This window comes from Lonchura striata, chromosome 10 (assembly GCF_050655825.1).
Source record: "Lonchura striata isolate lonStrDom1 chromosome 10, ASM5065582v1, whole genome shotgun sequence".
Classification (NCBI taxonomy): domain Eukaryota; kingdom Metazoa; phylum Chordata; class Aves; order Passeriformes; family Estrildidae; genus Lonchura; species Lonchura striata.
Window position 1 is genome coordinate 18,334,706 of NC_140712.1, and position 23,316 is coordinate 18,358,021.

Genomic DNA, 23,316 nt, shown 5'->3' on the forward strand with positions numbered 1-23,316 from the left:
TTGCACCTAAGTGATTTCTTTTCTGTGCTTTGCAACATCTGCTGCAGACCTGGTTACCACAATTTCTACCCAACGGCCTGAAACCAGAAACCCACAACATTCACAAAGCAATAGGTCCATCAGTTATGAAAATAAAAAAGTTCAAAAGAGGGACAGTAAGCAATGCCTGAAAGTAAGGCAGGTGCTTTGTTATGGCATTTTGAGACCAAAGATATAACAAACATCTGTCATCAGTCCACACCGTCAGAACAGACACTCATCAGTTAAAACACAGAGAGCTGTGAACGTGTCAAAGCCAGTTCATTAGAAAATGATCCACTCCAGGTGGACTCCAAAACTGTGTGGGATCTGGTGCTCCAGCTGGATCCCTACAATCTGTGGGGCCTGATGGAATTAATCTAAAGATTTTCAAAGAGCTACTGATATTTTTAAAACCTTTGTCGATGATTTTTGAGCAGTCTTGGGAATCCAGAGAGATTCCAGACAACTGGAAATTTGCAAGCATTGTCCCAGTTTTCAAGAAGGGCAAGAAAGAGGACCTCAGAAACTACAGGTCTGTCAGTGTCACAGGTTTGGGTCAGATATTCCGATAAAGTTCTTCGCCCAGAGAGTGGCTGGGGATCAGAGCAGGCTCCCCAGGGAAGTCAGGCACCAGCCTGAGAGAGTTCAAGGAGTATTTGGATAATGCTCTGTGGCTCATGCTGTGACTCTTGGGATGCCCTGTGCAGGGCTAGGAGTTGGACTTGATGATCCCTATGGGTCCCTTCCTAATTGGCATATTCTGTTATTCTGTCATAAATAACAGCCCTGAGCTGGGCTTTTGTTTTGATAAGAAATTGTGTAATGAAAATATACAGTTGGTTTGAAGTACTTCTACTGTTTACAGCAACAGAACCTTTTTCTTAATATTCTCCTTTTTATTTACATTCCCAGCTGTATTACTGTTATGAGCCTGAAATATCACAGCCATTGATATGGACACTATTTGATTTTTGAACAGGAAACATACTGGATGGGATTACATCCCATTCAAAGCTGTCTAAAGATAGACAGAGAAGTAGCACAGTTCAAGGGTGCCCTCACCTGCATTTCAGGGAAAGCGACAGAAATTATTGTGACTTCACACACTTAGCTGTTCTCCACCTGAAATCCAGCATGTGCAGAAGACCAGACAATAAAGTCATTCAAAAGAAAACTCTCTTTTTTGTAACATGCATGTTCTGGAAGGGAAAACAACTGTTCTCCCACTGTCTTCGGATTGCCACATTCAGCCTCTACATGGGTTTACAGTAGGACACTTGACAGGTAAATCTGCAGACTTTGGTTTGTCTATTCTATGCAGATGGTTCAACCCATAAATTGTCAGTTGCCTTTCCAGAGATTTCAGTCTAACCCCAAAGTTGTTATTTTTGTCATCTAAAAATATCAATGAGAAATATAGCTTACTCTTAATCTCCCAGAGCTCCTTCTGCTTCATGTTCAGACCTTGTGTCACCTCTTTGCTCTCACAGATGTAATCCAGAGCTGCTTTGCTAACATTATATCCATCTAAGCATAGAATTCACTGCTACTCAAATGAGGTGCTAGAGATTTCAATTATATAGACCAAGATCTATTAGAAAATTGGATGGGAGATCACCAATTTTTTTTTCACATCACTGGAGCAAGAACTTAAAGCCATGATAGTGCATTGTAGAAGTGACTGATTAGCGCAATAAATTATGAGGCTACATTAAGCCTCTTTCCCTCGTTCTTCTCATTTCTGAATGGTATTAAAATAGTTTATGAGTGTTCAGCTGCTTTGCACTTTACACCCTCTCATGTGCCATAACTGTTAGAGGGAAGACAGAAAAATCATCACTTTTTTAATCTTTGCCTTTTGCTTTTATACTATGACCTTTTGTTATCTAACAAACAATGAATACAGCAAATATTCCTCAAAAAGTTTTCATTGATGTCGTTCCTGTTACTGCTGGCAGAAGACACCGCAGACCAGAGCTACAACTGAGAACCAAATTTCTGCTTTAGGCAGTGCTCCATGAGACCCAGGGCCCCTGGAGGACTGGGGCTTCCCTCTCCTTCAAAAGCTGAGCTTATGAGCATTTTAGGAGAAAAATGGGGCAACATGTGAGACAGAAGGAAAATACTACTAGGGATGTTGTCATGGGATGCACCTGGAAAGAATTCTGGCACTCACACCTTGTTACTGCCTGGTAATGTAAAGAAACCTCCCAATAAAACAACAAAACAGCATTATACAAAGATATTGACTTGATTATGGATTGTGACGCGTGTATGTTTGGCAATAAATCCTTTTCCTATTGGCATTCCATGAAATATACATATATACATGCAGTGTAGAATACAGCAGCTCTTTTTCAGTCCTTAAAGTCTTTGCTATTTGTGACAGACAAACAAAAGCAATCAAAAAGGTGAATTAGGATCTAGACTACGTTGTTCACTTCTCTGTGTTTCTGCTTCCCCAGACACTGAAGCATCCTATCAGATATAATACAATATATAATAACTTTACATAAGGATATATCCACTGGTGAAATTCAATTCTAAAACACTATGGAAAAGTTTCTCACTCCTGCACATCTCTGAATATAGCATAATTTCCAAATAATTTTACATCATAAATCACCCCTATTTCCATGCAGAAAAACACCAGCACAGTATCTGAGAGTGCCTCCCAAGGTTATGACATTATGGAGGCAGGATGTGTTCAAACACTGACTTCAGAGTCGTGAAGTGTGCACAGACCCAAAGTGAACCATCACTGGAGCCTTTTCCCTGCCAGTGTCACCCCCTGCTCCTCTATTTCCTCCCCTCAGCTCAAACCTGAGCTATACAACTCCAAGAGCCCTTCAGGTTTCCTACTCCTTCAAGACTCAGAGCTCCTCTCCAGCATTAAAACTCTGCTGCACCTTTTTCCTGACTCCCAGCAGCGCTGCCCATTACGCTGCAGAAAAGGTTTTGATTTCTCACCCTCTCATTGCAGTATTGACTCAATTTTCTGTTCTTTATTTTCTTGATGCTTCTGTGGGACATTCAGCTGGGTTTATGAAATTAGGATGGCAATTTGCTGAAACCACTGGAGCAAATTTTGCCCGTGTAATTACCCAATTGCATGTGCAATCATACAAGCCATGTGCCCAGGTAAACAATTCAACTTCAGCTGGACCTCTGTAGGTACATTTTTGCACAGCAATTTTGAAAACATAAGCTCTCAAATGAAGCTTATTTTTGTGGATAAGGCTCTTCATCACTTTTCTACAAACACTATTTCCACTTGCCGGTCTGTTTCCCCACCCCAAGGTCATTTTACATCCCCTCTCCTATCACAGTACTTCACCAGCTTTTTATGCTACATTTGAATAACAGATTCCAAAGAGAGGGAAGGGGAAAAGTGAGAAAGAAATACATAAATAAATAAAAATGTTAAAGAACAACATTAGCCAAAACACAAAGCTAACTCAATATAGAATTTTTAAAAAGCAAACTCATGGAAAATAAGCCTTACACTTGCAAAACTAAGCTCCTGATTTTTTTTGTTCATAGGCTTTCAAAAATTTCAGTGCATATTTCACAAAAAAATTATGTGTTTTAATACTTAAAAGGGCCAAATAGCAACATAAAATGAGAAATGTCACTTGGAACTCCAGGGATGTCCAGTTTTCATGGTGAAAGAAATACTGCCTGATTTATTACACAGGGTAATATATGAAGGTATATTACAAGAGACAATAACCTTCATTCCCAGGCAATTTCAGCTTTCCAGGTAGTGTGGATATTGCAGTAAAGTACTGGACATTCTTCATTGCATCTATAAAAGTGAAGTTTTTACAATTTCATTTTGTGGACTTCTATTTTGCCATCCTATGAATAACAGCTCCATCTCTGCATCTGTAGCTTCCAACAGCCTTTAACTCAGGTAAACAGACTTGATCTTGAGATGGGTGGCCAAAAGAACCCCTGTACTTTTGATATTACCTCAACTCCAGAATATTCAGCTTGGATATCAGTGTTTGAAGTCTACCATAATTACCTACAAGGCACCATCCAAGCTCAGCAGCAATTACATCTCAGTGTAAGTTTACTTATGCAGCCAGCTGGCCCAGAATTGCACATATGACCAGGAAATCCCAAGAAGGTATAAAGGGACTCCTTATTTTTAATACATTTCCCCAATTCCTGCATTGGTGGTGCTAAGGTATCCTTCACAAACTCATCAGGTGGTCGTGGAAGTCATTGCAGCAGGATACTTTCCCTGTGGCAGGATGGAATCCTGGGGAAGAGCTGCAGCTACAAAGCTCAGGATTCCATGAAGTGCCTTGTGCAGCCAGGGCTGAGCTGCTGGGTCAGGCTGCACAGAAACCAAGAGCTCAGCATCCTTTTCATTCCCTCCAACCCCACTGCACAGCCTGTGGCTCTAATGCACCAGGCCCTAACAAGGCACCAGCTGCTCCTTGCCTGTCTCTCTACAGAGCCCAGCACGGGCACAATTGTGATGGGAATAATATCCCACAAATGGGACTCAAATAAGCATAATAACAAACAAAAGGGATAATGACACACAATCAAGCTAACAAGAATTATAATATAATTCAATCATCTCATTAACTTTACTAAAAGCTAACTTTGTACACCAGTCTCCTGGCTCCTGAAAATGTCTTCAAAGGAGTGCGCACATCTGATTACAAACTCACATCATCAGTTAGGAAAACAGACACGAATGCAGAACAAAGGGATTCCTTTCTGAGCCTGTGGAAAAACCTGTTCATATCTAATATTCCTGCTAACTTGAAAATGCAAGGTAGAATCTATCCAAAATGAAATGGTTCCCAAGGTTGGAAGCTGAAGTGTTTAGTAGTCCAAAGCAGTAACACCACTGAGCCCACACCCAGTGATTTTTGTAGTAGAATTTCTAGGTGACCTTGCATCACCAGCATAAATTGTAGAGGAAAGAGCACAGGGACACACACAACTCATTGGGCACCTTCACTGTGTCAGAGCTTACAAAGACTGCACATGCTTTGGCAATTAGCAACCAGGAGACTGATGAAACACGGAACAATGCCTTGGATCCTTCCAGTATTTAATATAGCCATTAACTAATTAGATTTCATGACCATTTAGAAGACAGATGATATTGTAATCTCCATTCTATTAACAAGAACAATATGGTACTTCCATGAGAAACCTGCCAACAGGAGAATGAGGCCCCAGAATTTAAACAAACCCTAGATCCTGTCCACACCATACGTTTTAGTCAAAAGGAAGAAGTTGTGATGCTCAATTAGGCTGGACAGTGGGACAAGCACTAATTGTGTTCACTCTCTGGGTCAAACTCTGAAAAAACATGAGATCTGCTGAAGATAAAAGGAATTGTAGCAAAGCACCCAAAATTTCAGCTAGATTGCTTCTGAGAAACAAAAGCACCAAGCAATAAAGCTAACTACTGATACAAGGCTGGTGCTGAGTCCCACAAACAATGATATCACACAAGCTCCTGTTTTAGAGGCTCAGGCACACTATAAATTAGGTGAGGGTGTTAAAACAACAGCTGGCTGCTAATTAGTCACAGCCCCCCTCAGCAGGGTATCAGCAAAGTGGCAGAGAACATCTCAAGTAAATTAAATTTTAAAAAATCCTACTGCAATCACTCCCCTGACAGACCCTTCCTTCATCTCCCCTCTCAGCTTTTTATTTATTGTAATTACTTTAGTAATAAGATTTGTTTCCTTGTTATTATATATATTACCATGCAGGGCAACAACAACAACAACAACAAAAAATAATAGCTGGGAAGAGTTATGGAGCTTATTTATCTCCTTGGCTGTTATTGGGCCGTTGGGTGGAGAGAGCAATGAGGAGGTAGGGGCCTGGGAAAAGCAGTAAATAGAAAAGAGAGCATATTCCTTGGGAGCAGAGACATATGGGGGCATATTTACGAAGGAGGAAACACTGACAATGAGTGAATAGAGCTAATAACTCAGGGGGCCCAGCAGCCCTGGCTGATAAAGGAAGGAATAAACAATCCTGCACGGCAAGGGCTGTCAGAAGGGAGAGTCCTGGGGTGCAGCTGTCTGCAGGGGGATGTTTATCATAGAAGGAGAGCCAAGGATGGGCTGTCACATCAGCACAGCACAAAGGGCCTTGGATGAAACTGGGGCACCTCCCACAGCAGAGAGGAAACTCAGACAAGTGTGTGGTGCAGGGCCAGACACCATTTCTGGTTGTTCCACCAAGGAACAATTCACAGAAATGAGAGCTAAGAAATACTGCAGCTCATATTTTATCTCATGCTGTGCAGGCACTAGTCACATTTGGTACCCTAAGCTCTCAAATCCATCACTGCCCTTTCAGTGAAAGCCAGCAGAAGCAACACCTGAGGCACCAAAGCAGCAAAGAGCTGTAAAAATTTCTGCTTCACTTGAGGAAAATGAGCCCACACTTCATATGTACCTCCCAGAGCCACCAAGTATCCCAGTACAGATGTTCACAGAACTTGCATCTTTGTCATCTCTGAGGTCTTAAGGAAAGCACCAGTGCACATGCTCTTACAATGTGCATCTCAGAGCCAGTGTATGTGAGGGTTGAGTTTTCACAATTTACAAAATGTTCTTTTTTTTCCAAGCATGCCTTGCCTTCCACATATGCCTAGCCAACTACTTTTGGCAAGGTGGTGACAATTTAGGTGCAGAACTTCTGAAGAAAATACAGGGACAGACTCAGAGCATCTGTCAAAGAGCAGCACACGACTCCTGTAGCACCTCTCTCCTAGAGAGAAATTCCATTAATTCAAAACCACTCCTTTCCCAGCCTTCTCACTTCTCTGCTCTGTCCTTAGAGAAACAAACACATCATAGATTAAGCAGCCTGGAGAGAGCCTTTGGAGTGTATTTGCAGAGTGCATGGCACCAATTTAGAGCTAAACTTCTCCTTCAACCCTCTGACCACAGAGAAGCAATAAAGAGAAGGAGGGATGTCTGCAGTTGTACAGCTTTGTGTGACATCACCTCAAGATTTAGTCCTTAAGGATGCAGTTCTGCATCATAAAGCGACTCCTTAGACCAGCCACTAGGTTTTTTTCCCTGTCCCTGATCCTTTCTGCCTCTTATCGCACAAAGAACACAATGTGTCTGTTCAGGAGAGTAAGCATTAATACAGGAGAGAAAAAGGTCATTTATACAAATTGTGTATTTGGGTATAGAGACAAATCGGGTGCTTCTCCTCCTCCTAAGATCGTCCTTCCAAACAGAAGGCACCAGGTTCCAAAGGTTAAGTGGGAGCACACTCCTTTTTAGCTTTGTACTTTTTGACACTGTGCAGAAGAAAACTGTTCTAGGAGGGATTTTAGTGGGCATTTCTATCTCTTTATGTCAGTAATTGTCAAACAACTGAAGCTTTTCTCTGATAGGCTTGAGGAAGTAATGAACAAAGCCCCTGAGTACAACCAGGAACAGAGTAAATTAAAGGGGAGGGAGCATCAAGGGAGAGATAGAAAACCCAGCACCACACCTACCTTACCTTGGAGAAACAAAGCTCCCTCAGCCTGTGCTGGGGGAGGGAAGGTGCAGGAGAGAACAGGATGTTTTTGAAACAGATAAATAGTCCATGGCTATATTCCAAAAGAAAAACCAGGATTTCCTCTACCTAGCTGCTACTATGGTTACCCCACGCCTTTGAAGAAATCAGGTGGCTTCCAATAATTTTCCTTCATCTAAAAAAGACTCACCAGCTCCCATCTCCACTCATTGGTTCATTAATTTACAAAATACATCAAGTTTTTTTCAATGAAAAGCCTCCTTGATTCAACAGGAGGGAAGAGTCAGAAAAGGGAAGCAGATGAAAATAAAAAGGAAACATTAAAATCAGGTAAAGGAAGAGGAAGAAGATGCAAATTCTTACACACTCCCACAAGCTCTTACACACCCACACACACTCTTACATGCTACCAGTAAACCTGAGCCCCAGAACAAAAATATTTCTTTTAATGGAAGAGGAACCATGGCTACTAAAAACATATAAAGAAACAAGAAGAATATGTGGACCATGGGAGGACTCACAAGAGAAATGCATTTAAAGCATAAAGCAATTATTTATTCCCCTACCCAGGCCTCATGATTAGTAAAGGAGATGTGGCCAAGTCCCTGTTATGCTGGTCCTATCCATTTAAGATTTACTAAATTCTTCTTCATCAACAGATTTAACTGCAGCTCAAGCTCGTCTGCACCACAGAACACCAAAGACCTTCCTGTGTGACACAGGTCTGGGCCATACCCTTCATTTGTGTGTCACCAAGAGCCACATTCTCCCTCCTGAAGGTCCCTTCTCTGCTACACTGGTTCTTGACAGCTGGAGGAAAAGGTCAGACATTCCCTCCAGTCCTGCATCTGATGGAAAATTCAACTAAGTGTAGTGAGAGGAAAATAATAAGGGATAAAAGCCACAATTGTTTTTCTTGTTCCTTTGTGAGGATCAAGAAAGCATTTGGTACCCATGGAGGCTTTGAATAACCTGGGGCAGTACCCATCTATTCTGAATAGTGCTCCCAGCTTCTGGCAGACCCAGGTCCTGGGGAGCACAGCAGCCCAAAAGCTGAGACTTGACAGACTAGAAACTATCAGAAAAGCCCAAGGTGCTCTCTAGTGAACCACTCACCCTAAACTGAGCTGAGTTTCAAACCCAGCTCAAATGCAGTTGTTGCTCAGGATTTGCTTTTCTGTTCCTGCAACAATCATCACAGCACAACCCCAAAGCAGGTGTGGGACTGCAGCTTAAGAAAAGTTGTTCCTCTACACTTTGCTGTGTTTCAGTGCTTATTTAATCCCATCTTTCAGCTTTGGCATTTGTCATGTGCTCCTCTGCAATAAGCCAGGGGACTCAGTTGTTGCAAATCCTGCAAGACCCCATCACCAGGTCAAGATAGCAGCCACTGGTGGGATGTGAGCATGATGTCCTGCCCTTGCATCGGGCAGAACCAACAGTTATTAACTCACTGCCACTCCACAAACACCCAAAGTGAACAAATTCCACCGTCTGCAGAGAGGAGGAGATTTGTTTTCCAGCAAAGAGCAAGCCTACCTTATATTAGTGCCCTCTAAAAGGTTTCACACAACAATGTTTATTTAAGCTCAAAATATTAGGAGCAGAGTTGTGCCTTCTCCAGTCATGCACAGGGAGAGAGAAGTTAGTGTGGGTGGATAGGGAGGGTATAAGGTAAAGAATGCAAAAAGGAATCAATATTTTTCCAAGATCAGATTCAGCATCTCTTAGGAAACACGTGGGAGGGAAGATTGAAAAGAAGGTGGGAGAAGGAGGAAGGTTCACTATACAGAAATATTTCTGTGAAATGTTAAGAAATCCTTATTCATCCTCTCCCACCAGGTTATACAAAGCATTAATTACAACCAGTTTTCCCCAAGCATATCTGCTTTGCAGCTGTATTCTGCCCTGCTGCTTTAGCAGGATGGATAAACCTCCATTTGTCAGTAAAGGTCCTGTTTCTCCAGCACCACTAACACCCCTTCCAGGGAACTGAGAGATCTTCTGACCATAGACAGTACAGAACCACATACATCTGACAAATGCAGGACAGCACACCAGGCCAGTCTCAGATTCACGTTTTCCATACAGGACTGAAGACAGGATGAATAAAACACAGAGCAAAGGGAATTCTCCCAGCACAAACATTGAAGATGAGACCTGCTGGGTGCACAGGCAAACCCCAGGATAAGCACACATCACAACTCACTTGCCATTGATGACTCCATCAGGATTAAGCATGGGCACAATCTTGAAGATGAAACATTTCCTCAGGAGCTCAGCAATGGGATCGCTGCTCACCAGGAACTCCAGGGTGCCCTTCATCACCCAGCTGGCGTTGCTCTCACCAGGGTGAACACGGGCTGTGAGGAACACGTAAGGACGGCTGCCTGCAAAACAAAGCAAAAGCACCCCGAAACTAAACAGGGCTTGTCTTTCAATAAGGTCTTTGCAAGTGGATTTTAGTCCTTTTGGATTTAGATAACAATCCAAAATGCATTCTAAGGAAAATATATCCCTGGACATCCCAGATATTTACTCACGGTGCCATCTATAAACTGATCACAGATTGGGTCCTCATAACCAGCACAGAGCTCATTTTGTTTATTCTGTGATAACTTCTAGGTATTTACATTCTGCAGGTGCAAGTTACTGCTTCCAAATAGCTTTACCATACTTTCTAGAAACTATTGAAAGTTTGATTTCATCAAATTTCATTAAGGCAGCAAGAAGTTATTTAATTGTCTAAGGTTCTGCTCTGCTTTCAGTATTTTGCCATTAACAATTCAGAACTTTCTAAATATCTAAGCAGATTTGCCCACCCATAAGGAGCTCCAAGGACATGGAAGCTGACTGATCTCTGGAAATAATTTGTGTTGTAAGGTCAAAATCATAATTAATTGAACTAAACCAATAAAATTAAAGAAAATGCACTAATATGTTCACCAGAGCTGCAGAGGTTGAATACTCAAACCTAATGATTATTTCATAACAATACAACAAAAAGTAGAAAAAACAATGTACACAGCTAAGGCAAGCTGTTGCTTTTGGTGGAAAGACTTTTTCAGTTTTGTATAATATAGATGCTCACTCAGATTAGAAAATATGATTTTCAGAAGTTGCAACTTGTAGAGTTCATCTGTTTCTAGCATTGCTTTCATGCATGGGAAACATAAGCTGTGGCAGTTTGAGGTAGGGGAGGGGATTTGGGGGGTTGCTTAAAAAAAAAAAAAGAAAAAACCCAGAGAGTAAATTGAATTTTTACTGATCAGTTCATTGATAATCTCTACTGAACTTATTTCAAAACAGACTTGCAACTTAACAGCAAAAGTTTGCTTGTTATCAGATATGTTATTTGCTGTTCCTGTGAAAAAGCCACTAAACACATTTGGCCTGGGTACAAGCCTCCAAAAACTCTCAGCATACATATGCTTAGAAAAGACCAAGTTTGACAGCAGATTCTTTGAAGATCCCATCTGTGCTAAGCACACTTCAGGGATGGGCCAAGGAAACAGGAGAAGGCAGAAGGAGACACCTGCCAGGCACAGAAAATAAAAGGAAAGGAGAAAGCAATTATCTATCTTAAAATGATCCTTTTGTGAGCATTCACTACCACAAGTCAAGCTGACAGATTTACTTCAGTGGCAAGCTTTATCTCCCAGGGCATCACAGCCACGCCAGGGCAGGTTTGTCCCGCTCCATCAGGACATGTCAGAGCTCAGGCTTTGTTCTCTTCATGAACTGAGGGCCCCCAGCTGACAGGGCTGGGAGAGGCACCAGGACAGAATGCAAAACCAAAGGCATCAGCTGAGTGCCCTTGTAAATAAATGCTGAATTAGCTCCTTATATGCCTTTGTCCTTATCTCCCAAAGCCATCCTTCAGTTTCCTAATGTGTTACAAATCATTAATCAATCATAGTAAAACAGGGAGGTAGAACACCATCCCCAAAAATACAGATGGCAACAAAGAAATGTTGAGTCATTGGTCTGACCAAGAAAAAGCTGTGCCAGAGCTGGTAATGCAGGTGAAATTTCTCATTTCACATTCACATAAGGAATAAGCATTAATTTCTCTCCTTACCTGTATATTCTGCACAGTTGTGCTCAGTATGTACTTTACAGCACAATTTAGGTACATCATACAGGGACACACTCAGATTTGGAAATAATCCCACATCCACACTTCCCTCTTAAACAGTTGGTGGGCACTAGAAGAGTGAACTGCACTCCCAGCTCAAGGAGCTCATACAGAGCAATCATGTTCTGGTCCAGTAAAGCAACTGGGGCTCTGTTCCTCAATAGCCCATATCAGGCTTTTGTCATTCTTACACCTCACCATACTGTGGGGGTTTGGTACATTTTCATCACTCTGTACTCATAAGTGCCTTAGGTACTTATGGATTGCCCAAGACTCCTTAGTTCCGGCAGAACCAGCCATTCTGATCTTTCCCCCCAAAATTAGAAGACATTACTTCTGTTCTTCTCCAGTTAATTGTGCATTACCATCTACCTTAGTAATGCCTTACAATAGCAACCTACAAAAGCCAGATTTCACAAAGACATCAACTGCATTTTGCCATTTTCAAACATTTTCTCCTTTCTCCCATCACCATGATTTAATGCTGTTTTGCAGGTTCATTGCTGAGCTAAACTTATGGGGCTGTGCAGTTATAGCTGGGAATGAGGCTCCTGAGGACTTCTAATGGATAACAGCTGTAAATAGCACAGAGTAGAATAAAATGTGCTCTCTTTTGCAATTGATGAATATAGCTTTAACAACTCATACCTATTCTGGATATTGATAGAGTTCAGCATCTTAATCAAGAGGTTCACTCCTCAGTCAAAATAAGAAAAGAAAAACAACCTCTAAGCAACAGCTTTCTCATGTCAGAAACTCAGGACAATTTGCCATAATTCTGCTAATTGCAATAGCATGGGGCTGGCAGAGATCTGACTTCTGCTGTTTCTCTCAAGGCTCATCAAAGTCAAGCTTGTCTTGCTGAGACTGTGTTGGAAAAGCTCCTGGAGTCTCCAGATCTTAAACGTGAAGGAAGGGAAAGAGATCAGAGATCACCTACATTGTTCTCCTGTGGGTGACAAGGGAAGGGCCCCATTGCCTGCAGGTCCAGCCAAGGAAATCTCTCTATTTCAGAGAAAGTTTCCTCTGAAAGATCCCCTCCTGCCAAGCACATCCACAGTTCTGACATCCCACCCACAGGAGAGTCGTAAGGGAGGTTTGTACAAGCAAGGAAACCACAGAGCTTGTTAACTGTCTGTTCCCTTCACAGGAGCCAGCACAGCCAAATCCCACCTCCAAATGCTGCTCCCCCAGAGTGCTCCCAGCATGACAACTAATGAAGCAGCAAACAGAGCAAAGAGTTGATGACATGGCCATAAAACTTGCTACTCTTCAAACACCTGGAAAACAGCAGGAGTGGCCCAAACTCATGGTTTACAGCATATCCAGTTACTTTGGAATTACTGTGCTAACTGCTATTAACAGAGCTCATGAAAGGAGTAGGCAGAGCACTGGCCAGCCATGCTCCACACTCGACTAGCAGCACCAGCTGAGATCTCTGCACTCAGTTCAGCTCCTTCCCTTCATTCCTGACCTCCAGCACCCCCATAACTGCAGTCCTGACCAGACCAGCTCAGTACCACCCAGTACAGCTTACTGCTGCCCAGCTGCACTTCTCTCTCTGCTCTTTCAGAGCTCCATGGTACAACTTCCCATGCCCTGCTAAACCTGCGTTAAGGACTCACAACCTCAGGTTCTCTCATAGACCTCCTCCCAGGACCAGAACTGAGCTTAAATCTTCAGAATCCTCAGGCCAACACTTAGGCAGCTCTTTTCCAGGTTCTGAAGAAGCTGCCAGAAAGCTCAAGTTAGGCATTTATCTCTGCAAAGCCCACATGACACATAACCTTCTCTGGGAATGAAAATAATAAAAAGGGAAAGTAGAGGAGCCTTTTTGTGATACATAAAGCCTTATCCAGCAAATCATGTCTCCTTACACTGTGTTACATTTCAACATGCCCAGAATATAACATGGCAACAACAATACCCAAGGTAGGAGATTAAAGAACCACTGATTTCTCTTGCAAAACTTAGAGCAAAGAACCTTTGAATGATAATTTTACTAATGTATCACCTAATTCCCATCTCACCTTCTCTTCACTCATTTTTGATTGTGTATCTATGAATGAAAATGAGAGCTTTGTTCTTCCAGACATGCTAACTTGCTGCTTAAATCTCCTGCTTCTAAGGGTCTTTCTCTAGTCATGTCATCACCAAGGTTCACTAAGAGGTGACTTTGATGTCAGTAATCGTGACATCAACTGGGGAATGAGAAGCTTGAAAGAAAAGAACAAAACCCCATTAACACAGCAGTGTCCCTCATCAAGGGGAGCACAAAAAGGAAATGAAAAGCAGTTCCAGATGCCCTGACCTGGGCTGCTGTTCTAAATTATTTCAAGCTGAGGTTTGAGCCATGCCATTTGTAAAGGGACAGGACATTGAAATGACGCAGGGATAAGATTTTTTAAGGAGTCAAAGGGAATTATGTACACAGCATGTGAAAAATTCAATCTAGATCTGGGTCTTGGGCTGAAACTTTCTGGCTGTGCCTCTGCATATCTCTCTTTCCTTTGCACAAGCCCAGGGCCATTAAGATACAGGCTTCTTTTTTTCCTTTATATCTAAGTACAGCATGACTACCATGAGCATGACACAGATCAAAGGGCCAAGTTTACCCCAGGATATAGTAGAGAAAACCCAAGAAAGCAAAACTTTTCCTTCCAACTTAATTAGCTGTTACAGGCTATTCTGTAAGTAAATGATGTGTAAACAGGAGGACAATCACATAGCTCTTCCATGCATGTCACAGCTGCTTCATGTTCTGGATCCATCTGACATGGCCAAGGCTGCAGAGTTAAGCAAAGCCAGAGAGAAGAGGGGATATGGTGTGATGTAAAATTAATATATTAAAGAATATTTGTAAAAAACATCAAATACTGAGATAACAGAAAACAATGAGCCTGATCTGAGGTAGAATCTGCATCAGATACTTTTCTCCCCTCCTAAAACTTTTCCACCATTTGTCAGATTTTCAGTTGCCTTAAAACAGAATAAATCTTCCCTACCCCAGATTGCCATCTCCTTGCTGTGCCTGTTTTTGGCTAAATGGTCCAAAAGCAGATACATCTTAATACAGAGGCAAAACACAGCCTAGCAGGATCAGCTGTTATTTTCCAGAATTATCAATGAGCTATTCCTTTCTTAAATATGTCTGTACTATATGTTTTATTACTGTTACCTGTGGCAAAGAAGTGAACATAACAAAGCATCTCAGCTGCCTGTTCTCTACCTTCATAGCTTGATGGGAGAGTTTCAGCTTCCAAGTTGCTTGGCAACCTTCTTTTGTGTACATGTTTTATGAATTCATTCACCTCTGAATCAGAGATGATCAGGGAGCTGAATTTGGGTACAGAATGCTCAGCCTCAGTTCAGCTTGACCTCTTACTAATGCTGGGTTTGAACTGCAGGAAACTGGTAAGCAAGTTGTCAAAGCTGTTTTGGGGAAGTTCCCAAAATCTCAAACTCTTAAAGCAGCAGGAAACACCATCATTATTTATCAGGACCTTCAGTATGACCGAAGGCAAAGGAAACCCACACAAACTAATTGCAGTTCAAATCAAAGCATATACCTTGGGGAAAGCTGGGGAAGAACTGAATCTTATTTTCAGGACTTACACCCATGGAAAGGCTACTGTATCCCTTTTCAAATTGCCTCAGATTATAAGGAACATCCCCATCCCAAGTGTGTGCACCTGCATTAGTCTAGCAGAAATTTCCAACCTCTGCATCATCCAGTCCTGGATACACCCACTCAGCATCCAGTGGCATACCCAGTGTCACTCTGCACACCCTCTGAGCTGCTCAAACACCATCAGACTTCAAAATTGAAACCATGCAGGTACCTTATTAAGCTGTTTACGTGCATTTACCTCATCCCAGGGCTAGCAGAGGAATTCCTCTGCCTGGGTGCACCTCCCACACCTGTGCTCACTGCTGCCATCCATCTCTGCTCCCCTCGGCCACATTCCCAGGGCATGAAACCAAGATGGGAGACAGCTGGCTGGGAAAAAGCACTGCTAAGAAGGATCAGGGGATTACAGCAGATGAGATGGTAAGGCAATGCAGTTGCAAAAATGGCAGCTCTCCTGGGACCCACACCTGGCAACGCTCTGTTGCTTTTCTCTGCTCAACACAGTGAGCAAAACCAAATAGCTGCAGTGCTGTGCCCACTGCTGCCCACCAGAGGTTAAAAACCTGATGAAAACCGAAGAGATCATTGAAAATCATCAAATGTTTAGAATCTTAGGCTGAAAAATTGGAGAAAACACGTTTCAGACACAGAAAGAAAAGGTGAACAGGGAGGAAGGAGAAATAACCTTTAAATTGCAAAAGGTTGCTATAAAAAGATTGCAATCATCTGTCCTTACTGACCACTGGGTCTTGGCTGCATAAAAAGAAACCCAAGTTACTATCAGCTAAGCCAACCTATGGTGGCCTGACTGCCCTCACTGCTGTGCCTGAATATTGGCCCTCCCCGTGATGGGCCCTAGTTCATAAAGTCCTGTGCCAAAAATCTCCACTACAGTACCCAAAACAGAGCCAGCAGAGGCCTATAGCCACCTAAGTCATAACAGCTCCTTTAGAAACTTGTCCATTCCCTTATTCCTGTGGAAGCAGCTCTCTGTTCTGAGGGCTGCTGGAATTACTATTCCAGCCCACAAGGCAGCTCTGCCACCTCCTGTGTTCTCTTTGATGCAAGGTGTCTGCTTACTACTTAATGTTAGCTATGTTAAGCCATGTTAACCATTAGCCACTAATTAGTGGCTAATCAGAAATTTCGGAAATATTTCATCATCATATTTTGACATCATTAGGGCTTCTTCCCACATACAGAACAGAATTATTTATGAAAAATTCTGTTTTACCTGCTCATTTAGTGACAGTCTTGCCACTTCAAAATTGGAGTAATATGATTTCTGGGATTTCTCTCATTAGTAATGATCTTCCAAAGCCTCTCTATTACCTTTAAGATTAAGATTCTCAGCTTCTACTTATGTATGCCTTGAAAGGTGTGAGCAGCAGCCACTGAGATGAGGTCCAATACCTGATCTAGGTGGCTGATGTAGGGAGCTCCAGATTATCTGTCAGAAGGCAGGCAAGGATCTATCACCCCCTGCTTCTATAACACACACATTATAGCTTTAATTTGTTCTGTGGCAGCAGGCAATTTCAGATACTCAAGTATTTTGTACTGCCATGGCCAGGCCATCAATCCACATGTTTTTCAGTCAGCATGGGAGAAATGTAGACTGTCTTGCAGAGATGCAAGGCTTCTGAGACCTAGCAAGCAGTAAAAAGCAATATTTTCAAGTTAGGCATATATGTGACTTTCACCTTCTGGGGTTTTGCACAAAGACAAAAAAACTGAACTGAGAGAAGAACTAGAACATTGCCCTAAACTGTCCCATGCCTAAAAGAAGGTGAAGGCAGGAGATGAGTACACAGAGACCTGAAGGACAGCTGCTGTAACAAGCAGAGTGCAGAGATCCATAGAGCTATAAAATCCATGGGCTCTTTTCCGAGAGAAGGATTTCATCTGAAATGAAATCAGGCAGGAGGAGCAGACTGAAAAAGCTTCCATTGTCATAAAAATATCTCCCTGGGTAATCCACAGTGATGGAAAAAGGAAACCCTGATAATTTATGTGACAGTTTAATGGGATTTTGGTGACATAGGATACTTTAGAAAGAATTTGCCCAAATAGGACAGACAGGACTTTAATAAGGCTTCAGCTCCAAACCAGCAATATTTTCACCCCTTGCTTTTACATTTCATTCTACATACCCACTGCTCACTCACAGCTCATCTTTCTCATTTGCAAGGCACATTTCAACACTGTAAGAGCAACAACTGCACTTTCTGGTTAGATTCCCTGCCAGAGAGGCTTCTGAGAATCTGATCCCTAAAGGGATCAAGCTGCCTTTGCACCTACAGGGCAGAGCATCACTGAGCTGTGAACTCTGAGGCATGAGCTGCCCTCTGGCCATGTCCCCTGCTCCGTGGATGGCACTAATGGCTTCTGTGTGGAATTTCAGGGCAGCAGATGGACAGGCTGGAGCAGGAGCTGCTGGCAGAGGGGACGCCCCCAGAACACACTCCAGGAACAAATGGCTTTCACACACAGTGAGCAATGCCTCAGTCCCCATCTCCTGCCTGGGGCGACACAGCCTTTACCCCAGCACAGCACCCTGTGCCCTTCACTGCCAGAGCAGCCTCAGTGCAAGAGGAATTTTGCTCAGAGTGCCCAACGCGGGTGAATCTGGGGTTAATGGCAAGAAACCCCACAAAGGAACATTTAGACCGAATATCAGAGTTCCACTAAAAAGCCTCCCCTGTGGAGAGGTGGAAGTTAACATTAAAACCACATTGCCCAGAGCACAAGAAGTCATTTTGTACACAACAATCCTGCAGTGGCTGGGGACAGAAATAACCCAACAGGAATTAGTTTTCTTTGCTAACTTCAATGGATCCAGTTAAGAAGCCCAAATTTTGCTAATTTCTCCTTCTGGGAAATCTAGACATGAAAGGAATGGTAAAAAATTGGGTGAAGATCTTAATATTTTGTCCACTCTGGGATGAACTTAGAACCTGCAAGGAGGCCTGTGAGCCCTAAAATGAGGATGAGAAATGGGGCATCTGCTAGATTTTCTTCCACTCCTGGGAATAACAGTCAGGTTTAACAGTTTAATATAAGTTTAAGTTGTGTGGTACTTCAAGCTGTTCTTCTCTACAGAAGACAAACTCCATAGTTTATTCTAAAAAAACTCTTTACTCTTTATGCAGTACATATTTAAGACCCACCTATTACCACCTACAGCATAAAGTAATGTTTATTCTTAAATATGTGTTGTGCTTTTAAGTGGCACAGATCCATCTCTCCCTGACTTGAAGTCTTCCTCAGGGAATGACTTGAAAGTAGTAAAATATATTAAAAGAAAGTATAATCAGAGCCTCTCATTGTCAAAGTGATGAAATATCAATTTTTGTTAAGATAAAAAGCATTACAGATTGCCTCTGATGGTAAAAATTAAATTTTTTGTCTTTGCTTGATTTGATATTTATCACTCATTGCTCCAGACTTAGTCAAGCTAGGAATGTTTCTTAAAAATAATATTATTTGGTATTTCTCCTGGAGTAAGAAAAATATGAGAACTTTAAATTGTGTGTTCTCTTACACATAAAAAACACAGAGGAAAGCAGAAATAAACAAAAAGTCTACAAAAAAAAAAACCTTCTACCACTTCACTATGTCAACAGTTTCACAGTAAAGGACCTTCTGCAGGTTGAGCTCATTTGTGGCATCACTAAATTGACTTTTACATCATTGTTGTCTAAGTCTATCCTAAATCTTAGAACTACATTGTCCAGATCTGATCCCAAAGGAAATTCTTGCTTTCCACAAACAATAGATCAATGAGGTTAAACTGTCTACAATTTTGAATAATTAATCTTGTCCTCATGGCAAGGTCTTAGATGAACTCCTCAAATACCTGAGCAAAAGAACACAAATAAGGGGTCAACATAAAAGGTCTTTCAATCACATCATTAAGAGAGCAAAACTGATGCTGGCACAATGCTCTTGTATCATGACAGAAGCAGCACCATGTTCCATCTCCTAGAATGCAGGACTTGTTGTGTGACAGACCATAACAAGTTTTCCAGGAGAAACAGCAGAGATGAGCCCTGAAGTTCCCAACCAAGCTCATACTGTATTTTTTTCACGCAGTTCTACTATTGAGATATCCTAAAGATGAAGAAGGAATGAGGCTCATATAGCAGAATCTGAGCCCAGAGTACTTGACAAAACTAGGTGGAACAAAATTTGCCACTGCATGAAGCAAATAAAGTGCAGAAATTTCAAACAGTCTGTGGAAAGACACGCCAAGCAGTCTCAGACTCAGGTCAGTAAGTTCTTCCCTTCAGATGCCAGGAAAATGATGTCTAATGGATGATGTCTTCCTGCATCAATCACTGCAGGGAGTGGAGCATCAAGTTAGGCAGAGTTGTATGTTCAAGGAAATAAAATGGCAGGAAGGCTAGGGTGAGGAAAAATGTTTTATTTTATCTCCACAAGTTGCTACAAAGCATAATAAAAGATTCTCATGAATAAAGGAAACAGGCTGCAGAACAATCTTGGCAGCCCCAGAAGAAACAAGTGTGATGTCCTTCCTCAGCACTCCATGTATCACTGCAAAAGTGGGAGCTTTCACACAGGAGAGCTTCTAGTTCTTCATAATTACCTAAGTGATATTAAATTTATATAAAAGCAATCCAGAAAGTTCTTTCAGGCAAATAATGTAACAGCACAACTGATAGCTCCTAATCAGTTTGAATTTTTGAGGTGTAGTACACAGACTGACTTCATAAAGCTGATAACTGTGATGTTTCCTCAATCCCAGTGCCTTCCTGCACTTTCACCGCAGAACTTTAAACTTTTCCAACTGACCCTGCCCCAGAATCCTTCCACTTGCAGCTCATTCACTCGATACAACCTGGACAACCCACAGCATGAGCTCCTCTCTCAACGTGCCATAAGAAACACTCATATCAAAACCATTCTATGCCAGAGCATTCACAGCCACTTCATCTCCTGCTCTGTAAACTCTGAGTGCTTTTAAAAGAAACACTTATTTATATAAAAGAAAATCCCTGGAAATCATGGTCATGACAGGCTAATGGCTAGCATTGCAAAGATGATTTGTCTTCTTGCTGTATCTAACAAAGCTTCTTATGTTAATACATTGTTTTCAAAATATGAAGAAACTTCTAACTGATGTTTTCTAACTGCAAGAATATGCAGCTAATGAAAAACTACTTATACCAAAAAATAACCTTCCCCTGCCACCTAACACTCAAAATCAAAGGATCCCATCAACTCTCAAAATCAAAGGATGTCTTTGAATTATTTCTTTCCTCTGTATTACTTAGGATGCCTCCCTCATGGATGAGGAAACCAACCTTTCAGTCTCATTACCTGTTTATAATCCAAATTCATTTTAGGGTTTGCATGCATTACCTGCATGTTTTAATTTGATATATTTTATTTTATTTCAGCCTATTAGATTACATTTAATTTAATGGGGAGCACTACCCTTTGTACAAACAGCAATTTTGTCAGGTCTGAGCCTAATTTCACGTTATATTTTGATAGGCTGAAAAACAAAGTCATGGTGTCTGCATTGCAAGTGATGCCCCTGCTGGTGGGAGAGACTTTTGATAAGCTAGAAGGAAGACCCTGGGAGTGTTGTGATTTAAAAGGTATGATCTAGGACACGAACTTAAGGAGGAAGCCAGTGATGAGCAGAAGTGCTGTTGCAAGTTTATTGACAGGCATTCTCCCCCTTGCTCATTCAATAGTTAGTAATGGCTAAGAATGGGGAGAATAGTGATAGTGGGGACACCACAGCTGCTAACATGCCCAAAGCCCTTCATCTGTCTCTTGCTTTCTCTTTCAGCCTCTGGCCAGTAGCTCTTTTTGAAGCACAATTCCCACAGGTTGAGCTGTGCCTCATGGTGACCCTCTGGCTGTTGTTTTTGTGCCCTTTCAAAACTCTTGACAGAACTGTCACAGAAGGAGCTTGGCATCTGGAAGCTGTGGCAGACACGATATGACCTGATTCATAAAACACAGCTAAACAGCTTGGGCTGCCAGAGGCCAGGACTGAGCTTAAAAATGGCCTTCAACGCCTGCTCTGCTAAATGCACTTCCCTACTGCACACAATAACAATTCCCAAGTTGTGAGGGTGACCAGCAACACTGCAAAGTAACAAAGCAGACAAGACACTAGAGACACTAATCTTGTTACAGCCTGCACTGTCCACTGCTACTCAGGACAGGAAAGGAATGACCTCAGTCGGGCTGAACCGTTTGCACTTGGCTACAGGGGTAGAAAGGACTTAAAGAAAAAAATTAAAAAATACTTTTTTTTTTTTTATATCAAAAATTCCCCAGCACAGCTAGCACAAAGGAAAAGAAAATTAAGCCAGAGAGAGTTTCTGCTGCAATATCCACTACAACCTCAATTTTACAATAAAAACCTCTCTGCATTTTTATTTCCAACAGGCACAGCCTGATTAGCAAGGAATTTAAGGACTTTCTGCCCTCCCATCCATCTGCCTATTTTCTTCATCTCTACTTCAATCACTAGTCACAGCCCTCTGTTAGGTGCTCACCATGGGACATAAACATCCTCTGGGAGACCTGTCAAAGTCACTCTGATGCCAGTGATAATAAATTCCATCTCACTCATCTTCTCTTAAAGCACTTCGTAGACTGAAGATTACATATTTCAAGTGTTTTCCAAGTTATGAACGTAAGGATTTACAGAAAAATCAAGTTAGTTGCCCAAGGATAAAATACAAATCAGTTGGAGCTGGAAACTCAACACCTGTTTTCCAAGCTCCAGTCAAAGGATTCTGTGCCATCCACATTCACCCTAGAAGTGATTTTCTACATAATCCATTACTTCAAATCACTTCCTCATCTTTTCATTAGCTATGAAAAGAATTGAATTGTGCACTTAGACATAATCAGTAGAGCCTCTCTCAGTCATATTATTTGTCCTATATCAAGATCAGTTGTCATTTTCATTCTGGAACCCACCCATCCTTCCCAAAATTATCAAGCACACACACATTTGCAGAGTGCTATGGTATTCTGTTATCCATCACTATCACTTCATGTTTTCAAACTAGGGGAAAAAGCAAAAGATTATATGAAAGTGCTAAGGGAAGAATGAGGAAATAAAATAGAGTGTTGTAGTTGGTCTCTCTGGTTCTTAAAAAAACAACAACAACAACAAAAAAAAAATGTCCCTAAGTTGTCCACAAGTCCTCCCTTATGTGTGGACATATCTACAACCCCATTCTGACTTCTTCATTTACTCATCACCTCCACCCACATCATGTTTAAAAAAATTTCAACATATTTACTTTAACCTCATTCTTTCAAAGCACCCAGGTTAAGCAAGATATATTTGCAAAAGAGTTTATTAAACAAATTCTATGGGAAAAAAGAGTAAAAACTTATAAAAATAATTGCCAAGTGGCAAGGATAATTATTTCCACCCCCTCCACCTAAGAAGTACAACAATTACAATTGATAAAGCCAATTAAATTCTAAACGCATTGGTGATTTGATAGATATAATTTTCCAAGTGTTACAGCCACATAAATAAGTGCCCTGAAATGATACAGAAGTCCAAGTTTAGCTGTCTGGGAGCACTGGTGCACTTTGCAGTATCTACCATGTCACTCGTCAGCTCGTTGATCTTATCAGCACATTTGCAGTCTGAGCAGAGCAGCTGTCCCCACTTGGTTTTTATTTCTATTTCTGCATTAGAAACAGGTGGGCAAGCTCAGAGAGCTAACAAGTTTCCTTTTGATGTAGAGATGGACAAATCCCCTCATTAACGGAATGGCCTTTTAAAAATCATTATGGAGTATTTTTAGTCCCATTTCATTTCAGTATTTCTGTATAATTGCAGCCCATTAATCACAAATGCTTGTTTCTAGAATCTGTCAGTTATAGGCAACAAGTAGTAGCAGCCTGTGGCATCTGCAAACTACTACTTTCAACATATTGCTGCCTTATTTTCCTGTGATAAGATTGGCTGCATCAGTCA

General features: G+C 41.6%; 1 protein-coding gene across 28 annotated transcripts in view; it reads right to left on the reverse strand.

Moving 5' to 3' along the window:
• Positions 1 to 23,316, reverse strand: part of AGBL1 (AGBL carboxypeptidase 1) — a 388,880-nt gene that overhangs the window by 274,895 nt on the left and 90,669 nt on the right. For all 28 annotated transcript variants that reach the window (XR_014957536.1, XR_014957537.1, XM_085588337.1 and 25 more), the window contains one exon: positions 9,764 to 9,944. Coding sequence is in view for 26 of the 28 variants with exons in the window: in XM_085588337.1 (XP_085444463.1) it covers positions 9,764 to 9,944 (181 nt within the window). In the remaining 2 variants the exon portion in view is untranslated. The remainder of the gene's footprint in view (positions 1 to 9,763; positions 9,945 to 23,316) is intronic.